The sequence below is a fragment of the Cervus canadensis genome, chromosome 11 (assembly GCF_019320065.1).
Source record: "Cervus canadensis isolate Bull #8, Minnesota chromosome 11, ASM1932006v1, whole genome shotgun sequence".
NCBI classification, from domain to species: Eukaryota; Metazoa; Chordata; class Mammalia; order Artiodactyla; family Cervidae; genus Cervus; species Cervus canadensis.
Window position 1 is genome coordinate 67720612 of NC_057396.1, and position 21398 is coordinate 67742009.

General features: G+C 48.9%; 1 protein-coding gene across 2 annotated transcripts in view; it reads left to right on the forward strand.

Moving 5' to 3' along the window:
• TTC17 (tetratricopeptide repeat domain 17) overlaps window positions 1-3369 on the forward strand; it is a 112118-nt gene extending 108749 nt beyond the window's left edge. For both annotated transcript variants that reach the window (XM_043482709.1, XM_043482710.1), the window contains 2 exons: window positions 498-641; window positions 2215-3369. In XM_043482709.1, the coding sequence (XP_043338644.1) occupies window positions 498-641; window positions 2215-2346 (276 nt within the window). In that variant the 3' untranslated portion in view covers window positions 2347-3369. The remainder of the gene's footprint in view (window positions 1-497; window positions 642-2214) is intronic.
• The last annotated feature ends 18029 nt before the right edge of the window (window positions 3370-21398 follow it).

The window sequence follows — 21398 nt, forward strand, 5'->3', positions numbered from 1 at the left end:
CAGCCCCAGAAGTACCTCGGGGAGTGGGAATGATGAGGTCCAATAAAAAGGTACAGAGTTGGGCAGCAGGCTGGCCGTGTGGCCTGTGGCCACAGCGCACCAGCCCTGCCTCAGGGTGCCGTGGTCCTTGCAGAGAAGAGCTCGGCTCTGTGACAGTGAGCCTCAGCGTGGACCGTGGACAGCGTCGGGCCCCCGGCTGCTCCTCACAAGCTGCCGTGTGACCCGGAGCTGGCGCCACGATGGACAGCAGCTGCCTCACTCAGCAGGAGGTTCACCCAGCTAGCATTTTTGTTTGTGTTTTGAGACAAGACTCTCCCAGAGAGAGAAGTGCACAGCTGGGCTGGCACACGCTCCTCCCCCTCACAGACCCGCAGCAGACAAGCCCCCACATCGAGCTGCACGACTCTCCTTCGCCAGGGAACACTGACCACATTGCCTACGGCCACCACAGCCGAGAGTGAGAGCCCAGAAACCAACCTTCTTCCCTTCTCTCCCAGGACGTGCCCCTCATCAGCCTGGCCAACATCCTGCACAACGCCAAGCTCTGGAACGACGCCGTCATCGTGGCCACCATGGCGGTGGAGATCGCGCCACACTTCGCCGTCAACCACTTCACGCTGGGCAACGTATACGTGGCGATGGTGAGGCTGGCCTGGGAGCGGGGCGAACCCCCTCTGCTGCCTTCTGTCAGGGCCACGTCTCTAGTTCCAGACCCCCTGACTCTGTCAGTGTCCCCTGGTTTCCTGGAAGCTTTGTGTCTAAAGTTGTAGCTCTCCACCACAGGTATAATTCATGGTAGGGGGTTTGTAAGTCTTTAAAATAACACAGTAAACTCACCCAGGTATCTGCAACTGTGTAGTTCCTCACCATGAATTTAACACTCACAGGCCCATTTACCTGCCCTCTTCTGCAGACTGCACCCTCCCTAACACTCCAAGCGGACACACACTCGGGCTCACTTACTGCCAGGCCGGGCCAGGTCCCCAGGATTGCTCTCACGGTGCCCTGTGCGGATTTCTCTTGTTGTCTTTTCACCTTGTTTTATAATTTTTGTGTTGAGCAGTAGTCTCTCCCACCAGACCAGGAGCTCCTTAGGAAAGAGACTCCTCTTCATCTCCCTGTTCCTGGCACTTCACGGGGTTTGGCACATAGTAGGTGCTCACCAAAGGTTTAATGAATGGTGGAATGCCACTAGTTCCCTGGAATACCATTTATAGCCAAAATGGCAAAGCCATCATCCAGAATCCTGTTGGGTCAGGAGGAGGACCAGTTTCAGAACTCAAAGTCCCAGGGATCCCCCAGAAGCTGTCATAGCTGAATCTAGAACATGAGAGTCATGCCATCCACTTTCATGCAAAGTTTAGTGCCCACATGAGGCTCTTTCCAAGGTGCTCTTGATAAAGGCTCATGTAACGAGCAACTTCAGGCTCCAAGTTGTGTGTGTCATCCTTGACTTCAAAGGCAAGAAATTTAATTTGGCCTATTGGTCTTGCTGAATGTGCAGATTTCCCTCTCTGCTTCTTAAAATTGAAGAATCTATTTTCGTCCCCAGTAAATGCAAAATTTGCTGCTATGAATGAGAAATTCTGCCTCTCATTTGACTAGAAGGAGTCATTTAAGCGGTAGATTCGGGCTCTTCTTCGGGAGTATTAGTCTAAGTAAAAGATGAACGCCTTCCACGTGTGGCAGTGATCATTCCAAACCGAGTTCATATTTTCAAGTGTTAGGGAGAATAAGAAACTGCTTCAAAATTTACAAGTCTAATTGAGATACCTGACTTGACTTCCTTCTTTCTAGTTACAGTAGAAAATTCAAGCAGATGCAAAATCAGCTTTTGCCAGACATAGTTCTAGTGGTTTCCGTGAGGATTACAGGAAGGGATTCCACGCAGCGCCTGGCTCTGCGCCTGGCACGCGGCAGGGCTCAATGACGGCGGTTCTTACTGCCACTCTGTCGTTGGACCAGGCCTCTGTAGAGCTGGTCTGCCCTCTCTCTGCCTCCGGCTCTTGGTCGGCCATGGTTTTCTTTGTGGTCTGTGACCTCGGGGACAGGGACGGAGGTGGCTGTCCCCTCCGCCTCAGGGATTTAGACGCACTGAGAGAACACTGCAGGCCCGTCCCTGCCGCAGATGCGCTCTCCAGGAAGAGAGACGCCACCACCCCTGTTGAGCCTGGTGGTCACACCCCTCTCACTGTGTCCCTCTGCCCCTCACAGGAAGAGTTCGAGAAAGCACTGGTGTGGTACGAGTCTACCCTGAAGCTGCAGCCCGAGTTTGTCCCCGCCAAGAACCGAATCCAGACCATCCAGTGTCACTTGATGCTGAAGAAGGGCCGGCGCTCTCCTTAGCTCATCCCTCCCCTCTCTCCTGTCTCTCTTCTCATGCTCTTCAAAAAATGAATAAGAAACCAATCATTGTCAGTATCTGCTTTTAATGATGTGTGTGAAAATAACTGAATAAGACATATAACAGGACTTTTACATATGTGGGAATTGTTTTGTTTTTGTTTTTAAGTTCCTTCTTTCCCCCAGCCAACCTCAGAAACGTAAATTTGTTAAAAGGAAAATGCAGCTTAAAGATACCATGTAAATACTGAGCCAAGACATTTCTGGAGCGTGCTCTGTCTCCAAGACCTCAATGCCTTTAGGGCTTTTCTCAGTGGTCCAGCCAGCTTCCTCCGCTCCGGCGGAGGACGAAGCCACGTGGCACCTTCTCTGCTTCTCGTCACAGCCTCTGTTGTCCATGGAAATGCAGAAGCCCGTCCGGCGCCAGTCAGCAAGAAGCACTGTTCCGCACTCTTCCCACTAGCTCTCCACGCTGCCCCCCGGCCTTGTCCGTTCCATGCTGCTACGTTACAAACTCTCAGAGGTAGTTTGCGGGGGAGGGGGGAGGAAGGGGAAATGATTTTAAAAACAAAATATTTACAACAACAGAAACCCTTAGGATCACCTGACCTTTGTGCTGTTATTTATGTTGGGGAGGGAGGGGGGCTGAGAAGGGGAAATCAGCAGTGTTCAACATCGCTGCCATTTGTACTTTAAATTGCAGATCACAAGGAAACCAATACGTTGACATCCTGTATAACAGGTTTATATATATAGAATATGTATATTTGAAGCCCTCAGCAGACTGAGTCTGTGTTTTACTAATTCTTTGTTCACTGTGTTACCCATCTTGGAATGAGGCGTGAATGTCGGCTCCCTCTCTCTGAGGCCTTCAGACTGAGCCCCTCAGGAGAGTGAGGAGCCAAGGTTGAGTGTTTCCTTACAATGCTTATACCTCTGGTCCCAGGAGAGTCAGAAACTCCAGGCATTTGGGAATCTTCAAGGGCACATACTGAGGACAAAAATAAAAGTCGTTTATGAACAAAATAGGTCTGTGGCATGGTTTTTCTTTAGAATCAGGCTCATCCAGGCAGCTCTGAAGCCTCACTGTAACCCTGGGTTGGATCTTCTCACATCCTAGGTTGTCTTTTTCTCTTTTTCCACAACATAAAGCGAGCGGAGAAATAGTCCATCACTAGGTTTTATGGTTGATGATCTTACATGATACATTTGACCACGAAAGACGCACAATCAGATGTTCAGAGTTGGTAATTGACCTTCCAGGGAAAAGAAGAAGAATCTAAACCACAAAGTCACATCCCCTGCGGTGAGCACTGATCCTAAAGTTCTTCCAGGTAAGCTTGATGGAGAAACTTGGTGAGAGTCATACCAGTGTGAAATTGAGCATTCCTTTTGGGACAGGACTCTGCCGAACACGGGGTTCCCTAGAACAGCTATCAGACACCAATCATCTCAAATACTGGGTCACTGAACCCAGAGCATTTGGTTCTAGCACAGACTGTAATTTCTTAGAAGCAGGTGAGCAATCAGACATGCCTGTCCACTCTGTCTTGTCTTTTGTGCAGCTAGAGTCCAGCTGATTTCAAGCAGTTTTATCAGATGTATTTTGAGAAGCGGCTCACTTTGTTGCTAGATAAAGTGAAGCTCTTTTCCCTCAGAGTATCTTTGCCTGTGTCTGAATACATCCCCTGCTTCCCCAACTCTCGGCAATGTGGCATTTAGTTTTTCCTGAAACTTGCAACTATTGGTTTTGTTTTTGTTTTTTTTTAGTTTACATATATACAGTGAAATTCATTCTGTGGTGTACAGTACTTGACCTTTTTTTAATTTGTTTTTTTTTTTTTTCCCCTGGCACCATGCAGCATCTGGGATCTTAGTTCCTTGACCAGTGATTGAACCCGCGCCTCCTTGCATTGGAAGCACGGAGTCTTAACCACTGAACTGCCAGGGAAGCCCCTTTGTGAGTTTTGACAGATGTGTAGAGTCATGCAGCCACCACAATGATCAGGATACAAAACTGTGATCAGCTCCAAAAGACTCTCACTCTGCCCCTTTGTCGTCAAACACCATCCTACACCCTCGGCAACCGCTGATCCATTGTTTCTGTAGTTTTTCATTTTCTCCCACATGGTAAACGAAGTCAGACTCCAAAGGCTATGTACTGTATAATTCTGTGTACGTGACATTATGGAACAGCAAAGGTAGATGACTTGAGGCCGAAGTATGCTTTTCAAGTTTTAAAACAGAGGAGACTAGTGTGGCTGAAGAGGTGTGAGCAAGAGGGAAAATAATAGGAGATGAAGCCAGAGAAGTGAGACAGATGTATAGTTTTTTGTGGGCTTGGTTTATTTCTGTTGCAGGGCTTTATATGTCATTGCAGAGTCACTGGTTTTAAGCGAGGAATAAAACGATCTGACCTGTTTTAACAGGAGTCAGGATTATTCTAGGATTTTTTTTTTGGCCTGAGTAATTAGAAGGAGGAAGCTATTGTTAACTCAGATGGGAAGATCAAAGTTAGGAATTTGGGGGAGAAGATAAGGAATTCAGTTTGGTACAGATCATGCGAAGATAACTGCGTAGCTCGTTGGATAAACTAGGGTTAATAGAGGATATCCATGCTGGAGATGTAAATTTGGAGGTCACAGCCATGGGAGCAGTATTTGAAACCATGGGACTGAGGTCACAAAGGACATGAGGGAATGCAGATGGGAGCACAGAGGAGAATGCAGAACAACTGGGGGGTTCCGGTGTTACGGGGTCACACAGTTCACATGCCCAACAATTTATTCCTGATGTACAAGAAACAACAGAGCGATTTGAAAAGGATGCTGAACATGTTCAAGTAGTTAAAAGACCACCTTCCACATAACATAAAGTATGAGCAGGCTGTGTGTCTGTCTGACTCTGCGGCCCCATGGACTGTATGTAGCCTGCCAGACTCCTCTGTCAAAAAGAGCCACAGAACAATCCTTTAAGTGAAAAATACTATTGAAATAAACATCTAAATGAATGGGTTAAACAGACTAGGCACAGCTGAAGAGAAAGTCAATGAATTGTAGGACAGAAGGAAAGGAAATCTACCAAGGTGAAAAACGGGAATAGAATTTTCCTCAGGTGTTTGTATTAAATGCTCTCATAGGGCAAACTCCTCACTTCTCAGCCTAGGGCTCACTTTCTTAAGCAGTCAAGCTTTTGAATCAGGGTCCAGAAACAGAATACAACTCTTAATTTATTTCTAGAATTTAGTGGCAGGATTGAAGACCTCTGCTGATAAGGACTAATGTCTGTCGTGTACTGTGTTCTGTCCTCCTTCATAGTACTTTACGTGGATCAGGAGCAGTGGGTGGCCGGGAAGGACTGAGAGGCCAGACCGTAACCTCTCCAGGTTAAGTGAGAACAGCTTCACTTGGCTCCTGGAGCTGTCTGATTTACTCTTCCTTCTCCCTTTTGATTTCCAGTGTCCTCTCCTTGATACTGCTGTTGCTTCTCTAGGGGTATTGCTGGGTTTGTCCACCATTATTAATTCGGTAGTTTATGAACTTCTTTAAAATTAACCAACTGTTTGGTGTCAGGCCCATGTGTTACGAGAGTCAGGAGTATAGAGATTTTATTAGACAGAGCTGAGCATCTGACTGGAGACAAACTACATAGTCAATAGACCCAAAAGTTCCAAAGCAATCCTAAGGGGAAAGAACAAGGCTGGAAGCATAACCCTCGATACTACAAAGCTACAGCAATCAAAACAGCGTGGTACTGGCACGGAAACAGACGGATCAATGGAACAGAAAAGAGAGCCCAGAAGTAACCCTCCACACCTCCAGTCAATTAATCTTCAGCAAAGGAGGCAAGAATACAGAACGGAGAAAAGACGGTCTCTTTAGCGAGTGGTGTTGGGAAGGCTGGCCAGCCACATGTGAATCAGTGAAGTCAGAACACAGCTGCTCACCATACACAAAAAGCCTCAAAACGCTTAAATATAAGACATGACACCATTAAACTGGAAGAGAGCCTAGACAAAACATCCTCTGACATAAATTGTAGCTATGTTTTCTTAGGTCAGTCTCCCAAGACAATAGAAATATAAGCAAAAATAAGCAAATGGGACCTAATCAAAAAACCTACAAGTTTTGCATGCCAAAGGAAACCATAAATGAAATGAAAATCTAGGGGCCAGGAGAGAGTATCTGCAAATGATGTGACCAAGAACTGCTGAATTTGGAGAGAGTATCTGCAAATGATGTGACCAACAACTGCTGAATTTCCAAAACATACAAACCGCTCATAGAACTTAACAACAAAACCTCAATCAAAAAATGGACAGAAGACATAAATAACCAGTTCCCTAAAGAAGATATACAGATGGCCAATAGGCAGATGAAAAGATGCTCAAAATCACTAATTATTAGAGAAATGCAAGTTAAAACTACAATGAGGTATCACTTCACACTGGTCAGAATGGTCATCATTACAAAGTTTACCAATAATAAATGAGAGGGTGTTGAGAAAAGGGAACCCTCCTACACTGTCAGTGGGAATGTAAATTGGTACAGCCACTACGGAAGACAGTCTGGAGGTTCCTTAAAAAACTAAAAATCGAGTTACCATATGATCCAGCAATTCCACTCCTGGGCATGTATCCAGAGAAAACCATAATTTGGAAAGATAGATGTGCCCCAGTGTTCATGACAGCATTATTTACAATAACAAAGACATGGAAGAAATCTAAATGTCCATCAACAGATGAAGGGATAAAGAAGTGATACATATATACAGTGGAATATTACTCAGCCCCCCAAAATGAGAAAAATAATGCCATTTGCAGCCATATGAATGGACATAGAGATTATCATACTAAGTAAAGTTAGAGAAAGATAAATATCATATGATATTGCTAATATGTGGAATTTTTTAAAAGGTACAAATGAACTTCTTTTACAAAACAAACAGATTCACAGACATAGGAAGCAAACTTATGGTTACCAAAAGGGAAAGAGGGGGAAGGGATAAGTAAGGAGTTGAGATTAGTAGATATAAACTACTATATATAAAATAGATTAAAAAGCCATCCTATATAGCACAGGAAACTATATTCAGTATCTTGTAATAATGCATAATGGTAAAGAATCTGAAATAGTGTATACATATATATATATATATTCAGCTATATATAAAATACATATATAATTTATATATATATAACACGTGAATATGTATAAAACTGAATCACTTTACACCAGAAACAAATACAACATTGTAAATCAACTCTACTTCAATTTTTTTTTAAAAGACACATGGTTAGCTCATTTCCATGCAAGTGATGAGTGACACCAAAGGGGTAATTGCAGCGCTTGCTATAGGCACGTGGCTTCGTGAGACACATGGACATTGCCTCTGAAAAACAGTGGCATTAAATACGTGAAGAAAGGGGAGAAGTAGGAGGCGTTGGCATGCAGACAGTGGCAGTGGCGTGACCCCAGCAAGGCGGGGTGGAAGCTTGGTGCATGGGAGAAGCAACTGTAGCTTCGAGTACCAGCTGGAGGCACGGGGGGTGGGGAGTCTTCATTTCTCGAGGGACAAAGCCCAAAGCTCTCGGCTCTGCCCATGCTGACTCTAACAACCTGGCCCAGCCTCGTCTCACACTGTCCCCTCACACTCTATTCTCCCACCATTTAGGGTCACTTGTAGTGACCAGCATGGTGCCTGGCACGTGGCAAGTGTTCAGTACATATTCGGGGAATGAAATACGAGTTGAAGAAAAAAAAATGTATAGAAAGGCAGGCCGGGGGCTCTGCTCGAGTGTCCCAGCTGAGGTTTCTGCCCCTGGAGGAGGCTGCACCGCCCCAGGGGACTCAGATAGTGAGTCCATCAGAGAGCACTGTTCCTGGGTCTTCAGCATTCAGGAGTAGACCGCGTCCTCCAGTTCTCTCAGCCTTGTCTCTCCAACTAGATCGTCCCTCCTTGAGGGTGGAAGCCACGTCTGATGTCTCACTTACAGTGTTGGACATCAATACGTGCTGAATTAAATGTCTGCTAGTGGAGTGGACTTGCCTGTTTGCACCTCAGCAGAAAAGGAAAGCATGGGATGAGATCTGACCATTAGGAGAACCACAAAAGCTGAAGTTAGAAGCCCACCTCCCCTGTTGCTGGGTCATCCGCTGCTCTGGAGACAGGCAGGCCCAGACTTCAGAGTAGAGCCCCTGGATCCAGGAGAGGGGGGTTATCCGCACAAAGCGGGTCCCACCAGACGCCCCATTCTCCTTAACTAGGGCCCTGGGACAGTGGAATAGACTGGGTTTCCTCTATCAGCCAGATCAATAGTAGAGAGCGTGGGTGTGCGTGTGTCTGTGTGTCTGTGTGTATCTGTGTGTGTGTCTGTGTGTGTGTGTGTGTGTGTATCTGTGTCTGTGTGTGTCTGTGTGTCTGTCTGTGTCTGTCTGTCTGTGTGTCTGTCTGTGTGTGTTTGTCTGTGTGTATCTGTGTCTGTGTGTTGCAAGTACCACTGCCGAGAAGCAGAGAAGCAAGATACCTGCCTTGGATTGTTTTCCTAAAAAACCGTGAGGTGCGAGTGGAAAGCCCTCAGATCTCCCGCAGCAGTAAGGACAGGGTCACGTGGGTTGCACTGCCATTCACCAGCATTCACTAAGTGCTCACACACCGGGTGCTCCATGCAGTGCTAGGAGACACACACGTGTGACATGAGGGAGAACACGTGGCAGACAAGACCCACACCCCTGAGAGCAGCTAGCGCGCAGCTGAGAAGGAAGTAGGTGGACGGCCAAGAAACACGTGAGAGGAAGAAGGATGCAAGTCAAAACTACAGTGAGGCTCTTCTCACGCCAGTCAGGATGGCCATCATCAAAAAACCTACAGACAATAAATGCTGGAGAGGATGCGGAGAAAACCCTCCTGCACTGTTGGTGGGAATGTAAATTAATACAGACACTATGGAGAAAAGTGTGGAGATTCTTTAAAAAACTAGGAATAAAACTATCACACTGACCAGAAATCACACTACACTTTGCATGTGCCAAGAGTCTGGCTGGGCCTTCCTTTCAATACGGGTCTGGGCTTGAATTCAGGTTATAAAAGCAGCCGGGCATGTTCAGAGAGGCTGAGCTCCTTGTGACAGGCCTCTGCAGAGATTTGGGGTTGGAGAGAATGGCCTAACAACGGAGGAGGTGAACTCTAGAAAAAACGGGAGTCTGCTCTGAACCCAAGTGTGTCTGGACACCCGACACCCTTTTCTATTTCATACAATATGAAATATTCTCTGGCGGTCCAGTGGTTAAGACTCTAAGCTTCCAGTGCAGGGGGTATGGGTTCAATCCCTGGTCAAAGAATTGAGGTCCCACCACGCTGCTCAGCATGGCTGAAATACAAATTAAAAAAATCATACTGTATGAAGGATGTAACTCATGTCTTGCAGTAGTAATGCTTCTCACACAGGAGTTCATCTCCCCAGGGAAAATTTCCAGATTTTTTTGAGGAAAGGTCGTGTATAGTGTAGAATTGGCCTCGCCAAATGTCCAGTCAAGGCCGAGCACTGAGGAACTGATGCTTCAAACTGTGGTGCTGGAGGAGACTCCTGAGAGTCCCTTGGACTGCAAGGAGATCAAACTAGTTGGTCCTCAAGGAAATCAACCCTGAACATTCATTGAAAGGACTGATGCTGAAGCTCCAATACTTTGGCCACCTGATGTGAAGGGCTGACTCATTAGAAAAGATCCCGATGCTGGGAAAGATTGAGGGCAAGAAGAAAAGGCGGCGACAGAGGATGAGATGGTTGGATGGCATCACCGACTCAATGGACATGAATCTGAGCAAACTCCGGGAGATGGTGAAGGACAAGGAAGCCTGGCGAGATGCCGTCCATGGGGTCACAAAGAGTAGGACATGACTTAGAGATTGAACAATGACAAAATGTCCAGTCACGTTGGCCCATGGAACACACACACTGGAATCCCACACCTCCAACTCCAACACACACGAAGGCAGGATATGATACTTCAAAATATGAACGTATTCAAAATCAAGAGATTATTATGCCAGGTGCCAGGGATGGCGTGGGAAGTGGTGCTGAGAACTCCTACAGGCCTGAGGAACTGTGGTCTTGGGTCCCCTGCCAGGATCGGGATTAGGCCTCATGGACAGTTGGTTGATGGAGCTGGACTCTGTCTAAGGCCTGGAGGGGGACACGAGCCAGAGAAGACAGCCCCTTTTCAGGTAAAACCATTGGGATCTTGAGCCCCTAAGAAAACCATAATTCAAAAAGACACATGTACCCCCGAAATGGTATGAATGAACTTATTTACGAAATAGAAACAGACTCACGGACATCGAAAACAAACTCACAGTTACTGAAAGGAAAAGGTGCGGGGGACACATGCTAACTTCATACAATTGGCGGACGGGAGCCTGGAGCTTCCCAGGGGGCCCAGGGATGAGGGACCAGGCCAACTTCTGCCCACTGCTCTCCAAATCCTGCCAGTGGGAGCTGGACACAGGGCTGAGCGTCTGAGGACCAGAGGAAGCGGGGACCACGTGGCGTTCCAGACCCGGGGATGCTCACCATCAGCGCAGCTCAGAGTCCTGCCTGCGGAGGACGGTAGAACAACAGGGAGAAGGAGGCGCCCACAGACCCCGCTGTCCACAGCGGCAGCCACGAACCAGTCTGCCTACTGACATTAACATTTAAACTCATCAAAATGCGATAAAACTAAAGATTCAGTTCCCTCGGTTGCACCAGTCACGTTTCAAGTGCTCAATAGCCACATGGGGCTGCTTTATTGGACAGCACAGATAGGAGACGTCTCCATCAGCAGAGTGTCCCACGCGGGGACCACTGCCCCGAACAGTGAGCTCCGTCCTGCCCCCAAGGGCATGAACACCCAGGCACCAGATGAGTCTGCATCAACCCTAGAGAAGGGGTCCATTCAGAAGGTTCCAAGAGTGGGCCCCGGGATCCAGACCCCTCCTCACCTCCTTCTCTTATTCCTTTCCAGTTTTATGGAGATATAATTGACATGCAGCCCTGTAAGAGTCTAAAGCATACCGCTTAACGACTTGACTTACATAGTTTGTGAAATGATGACCACAGTAAGTTTCGTGAACATCCATCATCTCATATATTGGGATGACCAAAAAGTTCATTTGGGTTTATCATAACATCTGATGGAAAAAACTCAAATGAACTTTTTGGCCAGCCCAATAGAAACAAAAAGGAAAAAACGTTTTTGTTCTTTTTTTTTTCCTGTGATAAGACCTCTTAAGATCTACTCTCTTAACAAGTTTCAAATACACCATGGAGCGGTGTTAACTATAGCCTTCAAGTAGTATATTACATCCTCAGTACTTTTTAATCTTAAGACTGGAAGTTGGTACCTTTCAACTGCCTTCATCCATTTCCTCCTCCCCTTCTTCTTCTTAGGAAATAATCATTACTTCTCGAAGGCCCTGAGGCCTCAAGGAGCCTGGATGGTTTAGGCTCCTTGAGGCCTCGGGGCCTTTGAACCTGCTGTCCCCACTTCCAGGGATGCCAGGATGCTCTCTCGAACCTACATACCAAACATGCCATGCCGGGGCTGTTGGTACCTGCCCATCCCCTCAGCACCGCGTCAACATGCCCACAGCGGCCGCCCGGGGACTGTGCCAGCTGTGGGGGCCGTCTGGCCCTGGCACGGGCAGGCCGTGCTGGGGAGTTAACGCCCCGACAGATGGGGTGCTGGTGGACAGACACCTCTTGAGTAAGATCCCTCTGAGAGCTATTCTACGCATGCTGCAGAGGCCCGAGTGTCGGTGGTCCCCAGGGGCAACTGGCCTGAAGAGACAGACGCCCTTTACCGGCTTCCTCCCACCCCATTCGACCTCTCACCCCCAACTGGCGTCTCCTAGGATCACTTCCTAAATGACTGGAGTGACTGGGCAGGAGATGTAGTCATTCACAGAGAAAAGAAATTCAAAGGAAAACTCAGGTTTGGGGTGATAGGTGAGGAGTTCTGTGTTGGAGAGTGATGGATTTAGAAATCTATCACTATCATTATCGATTTCTAAATTGAAGGGTGTATGTAAAAATATACACTATTTTTATATTCTTAAGAATAACTTACTGTAGCGCTTTGAACATGATGGGTGGCAACCGCATCGAAGGGGTGGTTGAAGGCTTGGCTGAGGCTGGGCGATGCCGGGATGACGGTAAACAAAGGCAGAAGGAACAATGGCCAGGGACAGCACCCTCAAGAACACCAGTGACTCCTCACCCTGGGCCCTCACCTGGAATCTGGTAGAAAATTCCCCGATGATCCAGGGGTTAAGAATCCACCTGCCAACGCAGGGGGTGTGGGTTCAATCCCGAGTCTGGGAAGATTCCACGTACCGTGGGGCAACTAAGCCCATACACCACGACTACCGCACCCACACGCTCTTGAGAAGCCCATGGTCCGTGACAAGAGAAGCCACTGCAATGAGAAGCCCCTGGGCTGCAACTAGAGAGAGCCCACACACAGTGATGAAGAGTCAGAGCAGCCGCAAATCAATCAGTCAGTCAATAAGCAAGCTTTAAGAAAACGCCTCTCTGTCCATGAAGACAGACAGCCTCTGCTTCTGCGGCACCTTCTCTGGGAGGCCTCCCGCCAAGCACAGAGATCTGGTGCGGCGGCGGTCACGCTGCAGCCCTAAGCTGCTCACTGTACATCTCCCCTCACCCCCGTGTCCCAAGGTCAGGGCTGGTTCAATCATGTTTGAGTCCCTGGTGCTTGGTGCAGTGTTCAGCGAAGGTTCACGGGTGAATGAATGACTGAAGGAACCCATTCTCTGAGGTCTGCGACATACTCCACACTTCCTGTCTTTCTGGAAAGAGACTTTCCTGCCTGGGAGGATACCGTCTCTGGAAGGAGCCCTTCGGCCAGTCAAGTACCAGTGACTTATCTGAGGAATGTGGCCCCAACCCCATAGCCTGGCTCTCAAAGCCGTCCATGTGGGCAGGTCCATCCTTTTCTCCACTGCCTGTCAAAATCCTAGACTTTCTTTGAGATTCATAGTTTTCCTGATCACCTCCTCCCAGTTATTTGGAAGTAACTGTTCTAATTCTCTTAATGTCTTATCTGATCTCTTTTGTGGTACTTTGATCATGTTCTACCTTTTCTGTGTTTATTCAGTTCAGTTCAGTCGCTCAGTTGTGTCCGACTGTTTGTGACCCCATGGTCTGCAGCACGCCAGTCTTCCCTGTCCATCACCAACTCCTGGAGTTTGCTCAAACTCATGTCCATCAAGTCGGTGATGCCATCCAACCATCTCATCCTCTGTCGTCCCCTTCTCCTCTGGCCTTCAACCTTTCCCAGGATCAGGGTCTTTTCCAATGAGTCAGCTCTTCACATCAGGTGGCCAAAGTATTGGAGTTTCAGCTTCAGCATCAGTCCTTCCAATGAATATTCAGGACTCGTTTCCTTTAGGGTGGACTAGTTGGATCTCCTTGCAGTCCAAGGGACTCTCAAGAGTCTTCTCCAGGACCATAGTTCAAAAACATCAATTCTTCAGAGCTCAGCTTTCTTTACAGTCCAACTCTCACATCCATTCATGACTACTGGAAAAATCATAGCTTTGATAAGACGAACCTTTGTTGGCAAAGTAATGTCTCTGCTTTTTAATATGCTGTCTAGGTTTGTTATAGCTTTTCTTCCAAGGAGTAAGCATCTTTTAATGTCATGGCTGCAGTCACCATCTGTAGTGATTTTGGAGCCAAAAAAATAGTTTTTCACTGTTTCCCCATCCATTTGCCTTGAAGTGATGGGACCAGATGCCATGATCTTAGTTTTCTGAATGTTGAGTTTTAAGCCAACTTTTTCACTCTCTTCTTTCACTTTCATCAAGAGGCTCTTTAGTTCTTCTTTGCTTTCTGCCATAAGGGTGGTGTCATCTGCATATCTGAGGCTATTGATATTTCTCCCAGCAATCTTGATTCCAGATTGTGCTTCATCCAGCCTGGCATTTTGCATGATGTACCCTGCATATAATTTAAATAAGCAGGGTGACAATATACAGCCTTGATGTACTCTTTTCCAGATTTGGAACCAGTCTGTTATTCCATGTCCAGTATTTATTATATATACACTATTGTTATATTCTTAAGAATATTTTACTTGCTGTACCACTGTGAACATGATAGATGGCAGATATTCAGGATTATTTACTGAATTCCAAATGAATTTCCTTTAAGATATCTAGCCAAGAGGAAATCTACAGAATCTACAGAAATCTCTGATAAAGGGGCCTTTGTATCAGTCAGCTATCACTGCATAACAAGCTATCCCACACTCAGTGGCCTGAAATAACACTTATTATTATTATACCTTATCTGTCTTTAGGTTGACTTGTGAGTAGGCTAATCAAGGCTAGGCTCAAATGGGGCTCAGGGGTCTGCTGACTTTACTGGGGTCATTTCTGTATCTCGAGGTTGGTTTGGGGATAGTCCTTTAGGCAGGGCTTGACTAGACAGCTTCATTGGGGCACACATCTCTCACCCTCTCCCTAGGATCAGCTAGCCCAGAATATTCTCGTGCAATGGCAGAAGCACCAGGGAACACGCCGTCAGGCGAGCATGTTTAAATACCCTGTTTGTGCCACATTGGCCAAAATCCACTGTCCAGGGTGGGGGAATTACAACTTGCCCTCAGAGTCACAGGGCAATGGGCATGGATATAAGGACTGAAAAACTGGTACCATTAACACAATTTGCCACAGCCTTCTTCCAAGTTTTGCTGTCAGGAAGCCAGGGAGACAGAACATTTGCTTTGTGTTTTGTCCAACCCACAGCCCTAGAGGAAGGGTCACTTTGGGGTGAGCTTAGCGCGACTTTGGGTGAACTTTTAGGGTCTCACTTCCCCAGTAGCCCCTCTGTTGTAACACACCCCACATGGCGCTATGGTTGGTTCTGAGACGGTTGAAGCCTACAGCCCTTTTGAGGAGGAGGTGAATAAGGTCTCTCCTGCTTTCCTTGAGTCTTGTGCAACAAGGTATCTTGCCCAAGAACTGGTCTTTCTTTAGGAGCTATAATCACACAGCACAATGTCTCGCTTATGCAAATGTTTGACTTGTACCCCTGACTACACAGCAACAGTAGATCTTGCCCGGAACCTGTTCTCCCTGGCTAATCTTGTGCCAGTTATCTCAGAATGTATGCCCTGGGAAAGAATCTGGTGGAACCCTAACAACCTTGAGGTATTCTTTTTATCTATTCTCAGCAGCCAGTTGAGAAGCATATAAGGCCCTGCTTAAACCAGTGAGGGTGGGTACTCTTTCGACCCCCTTTCGATGTCTATGTCAGAAGCTTCCTCTGTCCAGTCGGTTTAAATAAAAATCTTGGCTGCACGAAGCTCTGAGTGACTGAGACTGTGTCTTTGGTCCCAGAGTTAAATCTTCTCCTTTGGAGGCCATGAACGCGGCACCGAACACCGTTCACTGTGAGCTATCAGTTTTGGGGTGTCTCTCTCTGTTTCACTGGGTGCCCCTGTCTTACTCATCTAGAGTGCAGAGTGGATGTCCATAAACACATTTTTTTTTTTGGCTGTGCTGGGTCTTCACTGCTACGTGTGAGCTTTCTCTAGCTGTGGCGCACAGGCTTCTCGGTGAGGTGGCTTTTCCTGTCACAGAGCTCGGGCTTTAGGGCGTGCAGGCCCAGAAGTTGCGCTGAGCAGGCTTAGTGGCCCTGAGGCAATGTCGAATCTGCCTGGATCGGGATCGAACCTGTGTCCCTGGCACTGGTAGGTGGGTTCTTCTCCACTGGGCCACCAGGAAAGTCCCCCATAAACTCCTCCTGAACGCTGAGTACACTTCTGACCACCATGACCTCTCCCTTCCCTGTCTGCCCCTTTTTTGACCTTTTATCTTGTTTTCCAGGTATTGCTGGTTAATCTGTTGTGCTTAGAATTCATCATTAGAGTCATATGGCTGACTCTTTACTCACAGAATATTCAAGGCAGTCACCTCAGAAGACTACAATTTTCTACACTCTTTCCCCACTCTGAGTTCTGAAGGAAGTTTCCAGAACTCCCACAGTAAGCCTGTCATGTTCACCGGAATACTCCTGAGGGTGACAAATCTTTGCCTTGTTAAGGCGGATGGAGTTTTTGGAAAAGGCTGACAGTCATTTGGATCCAAAGCTGGTGACTAAGGTGGGTGATCAAGCTGGGTCACTCTGGGGACAGAAACGAGCTGTGGTCAGAGAGAAATGAGCCTGAGCTTTCCCCGTGGTTTTAACGCTATGTCAAAGGAGCCGCAGCTGAAGAGAAAGCAGAATCGTCTGAGCACGTCAGCCCCCTCCCAAGGCGACTATTGCGCAGGGGCCCCTACGCTACGGAGGAGAAGGTTTTCACCCCATTTACTTTAGCCCTGAGAATCTGATGAAAGCTCTAGACCTCCTCTCCAGACAAACGCCCATCTCGTGCATATGATTTCAGGAGGCCCGTGGGCCCCCGCCGAGGTCGAGCCAAGGCCCCAGTGAGAGCTTCTGTTTGGAGTGCACACACTTACAGTGTGAAGGCCGCAGACAGCAACAGGTCAGCTTTCCTCCCTTCCTTAGTTTCTGCCCACACACCTCACCCCGAGCCCAGCCCAGGTCCTTGACGTAACAGATTCTCCAGGAGGCCCACGTGAGCCCCTGGTCCGCTCGCCGTCAGCCCGAGACCGTCTCTGTGGACGTCTGGCAGGCGGCCGGTGCCCTCCGAGCATGCTGAGCCTTCTCGGGATGGCTGGGCTTCAGCCTCCGCGAGGTTCCTGCTTGGGAAGGAGCGGGAAGGAGCCTCGCTGCTCCAGTTGGACTCGGGGCGCCTTAGGGGTCAGGGCCGGGAATGACCTTTACTTTGGATGCCGGAGGGCCACGACAGACCAGCTCCCGCGTCCTTGGCGCCCCTCCCTTCAGGCACCTGGCAGGATGCTCTGAACCTCCGCCAAGGGCGCAGGGGTGGGAAACGCTTGCCATGAGCCCTAGCGGCCACAAGAGGGCGCCATTTGTCCTGAAAGCCCGGGCGTCTGGCTGGAGTCGTGACTCCCACCTTCACCCCCCTACCCCCACCCCCCGTCACCCCCCACACCCACGCAGGCTCGCGGTCTTGTTAGGTGCTGACGGCGGGCGGGGACAGAGCCTGGGGTGCAGGTGGCCGCCAGCTGAGACAGACTGTCCCCCAGCGACCTGCTTCTTACCCAGGCGGGTGCGATGGCCACAGCCACCCCCGAAGCCTCTGAGCTCTCAGACCTTTTATAAAGGTGCTCCCTCATCTAACTTTCTCTTTTCTTTCTGGCAAAAGCAACCCACGTTCAAAGGGGGAAATGAGAATATTAAGATGTGCAAAGGACACCTTGCAACCAGCCCTTACTCAAAGACCAGTCTGGTCACCACGGCAGGAGGGTGTTCGGCCTGGGACCCTCAGGAAGGTAACCAGAGTAGGGGAGCCTCTCGGGGAGAATGGGGGTGGCTTTGTGTTGAGGGGTATCTCAGCAGCGTGCACAGAGTCGGTGATGCTGCCTGGGTTCCAAGCCACAGGTGCCCAGAGGGAGAAGTGTGTGGCTGGGGAGAGGACCGAAGGAAGCTGGTCCCCAGCAAGCAAGCCGTGCCCGCCCGTGTATCACACGCACATGCTCACGGCTGCTGGTGTAAGCGAGAGAATCTGAGACCCAGAGGGGCTCACTCCCTCTGGGTCGCGCAGCCAGTGAAGCGCCGGAGCCCCCGCTCTGAAGTCAGGATGTCTCGCTCCAGAAGCTGCCGCCTTTACTAACACTGATGCTGGGCCTTCCGGGGCAAGGGTCTGTCCTCAGGCTCAGAGAACGGGGGCCCAGCTCCGCACCCCCACCTGCACCCACAGCATCGCCCACATCCCGAGTTGGCAGGACAGCCGCAAGCTGGGAGGGACCCTCGGGCCATTGACCTCTGGGCCTGACTTCATGGCCCCTGCCCTAAACCTAGCTGTCAGGAGGCCTCAGAGGGGGAGAGCTGCGCGTTCGGGCAGGTCCTCAGGATGCCCACAGCTTGCTCAGTCAAGGGTCTCCCATGTGGCCTGGCGAAAACCGTTCTCTCTTGTCTCCCCTCTGAGGCTCTGCAGAATGGGTCCACAGAGACTGGACTCTTCTTCTCCAGAAAGAAGCCCCTGCAGCCCTTCCTGGGGGTGGGGGTGGGGGGGACAGGCTGCTCCGAGATCAGCCCCCGCCGCGCCCCGCTCCCAACCTCCCTTTCTTAGGACACCTCCCCCCAGTTTCAGCCTGGAGGCCCCGGGAGAGGCCGCCCCTGGTTGCCAGGGCAACCGCTCCATTGTTTCCTGCCGCCGGAGTGGAGCCTGCAGCCCCCACCCCCCCACCGGACTCTCTCCCCCACCCAGTCCCTAGACCCCCACTCTCCCTACGGTTCTTGAGCCGGTGGAGCCCGCAGGGCCCCACTCTACTCCTCCGGGCCTCTTTGTCACAGCAGGATGCTGAGGAGGGGGAGACAGGCAGACTGGTCACCATGCCAACATCACTTTGCCCACATCTTCGGAGGGCGGGGAGGGGCTGGGGCGGCCGCTCATCCAGCCAGCTGGGGAAGGGTTTGTCTCTCCCCTGGGTCACCTGCCAAGGGCCCCCCGGCTGCCGGCCCAGCCACAGGCCTCGGCGTCCACGGCTGGAGGGGATTTCGCTGGCTCTCTGCCTTTCACCCAGTTTGCTCCGTTTTCCCTCAGTGAAGCGCAGCTCTGAGCTCAGGCTTCACACCCATCCTGAAGTTTCACCAGCAGATGGGGCCTGGGCTATGGGAGAGGAGCCAGGCTGTGCCCCGGCCACCCAGCCAGGAGCCCCAGGCCACGGTCCCTCCCACATTCACTCCACTCACTCATTCATTCAACAACATAACCCCCGGGCTGACTCAGGACCACTTCAATATTATTAAAACCACTTTACAGAAGGAGAACTCCTACTGCAAGAGGTAAATGGCCCAAAGTGCCCCAAATATTAAGTGTCAGAGGCAGGATTTCATCTCAGGTCTGGCTGCCTCTAGTATCGCTGCCTGTAAGTCAAGACTACATTCTCCCCATGCTGACAGTATCTGGACTACCTCGGGCACCATACGTAGATTGATTATTGACTAGAAAAATAAAGTCTTTACAAGGAAGTTAAGGGCAAGGTGTTTTGCACATAGTAGCTGCTTAATAAGTATAGAGTGGATGCAGGATGGATGGATGAACCGATTCACGTAGAGTATTAAGGGCAACTGTTCATTCACTCCTTCATTCATTTGTACATTCATTCAGTGAATAAGTACTGAGGACTTCTGTGTGCCAGGCATTGTGCTGGGCACTGTGGACATGGGGAAACAGTACATCTCTGGTCCCAAGTCTGGGGAGAGCGGCAGACAGGTAACCTGCCCATTACAGTGCAGTGGCGTGAGAGCTACAATGGGGGAAGCCAGGCTGACCTCAACGACATCGCTCATCTTCTGAATCACTGAGTCACAGACCCTCTGGGCTGAAACAGATCATAAAATTCTTCTAGTTCCACTTTTATGCTTCAGTCATTTCATGTACCTCCATCACCATTTTTGCCTATCTACCTAGCACTCACTGTTAATCTAATAATAATGTTATTATATTATATAAATATCAGTAATATTTTTCTTTAAACTGACTCACTTATTAAGCTCTAAAATGATTACGTAAGATGGAAACTTCATATCACTACCAGACGTGGAAGACCATGGAAAATCCATTCACTGTAAACAAAACAATGTGATTAAATTCAAGGGACATATAGTTGCTGCCAGTGGACCCTGATTCTAAGACCCACTCTCTTAAAAGGGAAATTCATAAGGGTCAGTGAGGGTGTTAGAAACACGGGCACCAAGTTGATTCCTTCTCTTTGACTTCAAAAGGCTTAGAAGAGAATTATAGTGGGAGGAACCTTCTTAGTGGGTGATTTAATGTTATTTAGGGGCTGGCAGGCGGCGAACCACTGAACTTCATGTAAGGAGCCATAGGTTGTGGCCACACTTGACAAGCACTGGTGGGTCTTGCCCATCCCTGCACTGGTTACTATGTCCCCATGGAGGGGCCGCATGGATGAAAGGACACGCTGGGGCTTCTGGATGACTTCCCTGTGAAGCCCACTGGGAGCTCCACGATAATACCCCCTCTCTCCACCCCACCTGCCACCTCCAGATCGGCACCAACTGGTCTCCCCCTCAAGAGGGGTGCCCTAGAGGCAGAGAGTCACCCCTCCCCAGCCCTTTGTACGATGCTCAGCAGGGTCCCGACCACTGACGTGATTCATGGGCCTCCTCCTGGATTCTGTAGGTGGTTGACTTCTGACATTTTCCCTCCCAAGCATAAGAGGAAAAACAAACAGGCTAGATTTGTGCACAGAGGAAGGAGGATCTGAGTCTCCAAATCCTATCCCCTCCCTAAAACACACACGCGCCCCTGTTGCTAATACCTGAAAGTCCACTGTTACTGCTTCATTCCTTCGCACTTATAATAAAAAGGCATTCGAGAAGAGAATTTGTTTATTGTACACTCTGATCAATTTACATGAAATGTCCGAAACAGGCAGATCATAGAGACAGAAGATGAGGGGTTTCCCAGGGCCAGAAGTGATGGGGGGGTTGGGGGGTACTAAAGGATATGGGTGTTGAGGTGATTAAAATGTTCTATAATTGATTGTAGTGATGGTTGTACAACTTATATGTGAATATAGGAAAAATTAAAGTGAGAAATTTAAATGGGTGAATTGTACAGTATATGGGTGGTATCTTGATGAAGCTGCTATGGGGGGAGAGAGAAAGAATGAGGAGGAGGAGGAAGTGAAGGGGTTCTTTAGGAACCTGGTGATGGAAGATGGCGCTGTCAGTACTATTCCTTCCTGTCCCCTTTTACTGTCAGATCTAACCTGTCTATTGGTCCCCTCAGTCCATCTTCTATTTCTTGTACTTGTCCCTGACTTAGTAATATTAGAGCCAATATATCTGAGTGCTGACTATGTGCCTGGTATTATCATCCTAAGCGATCTTCATTTAATCCCTCCCTGAGGTCACTTGCTCTCAGAGCACA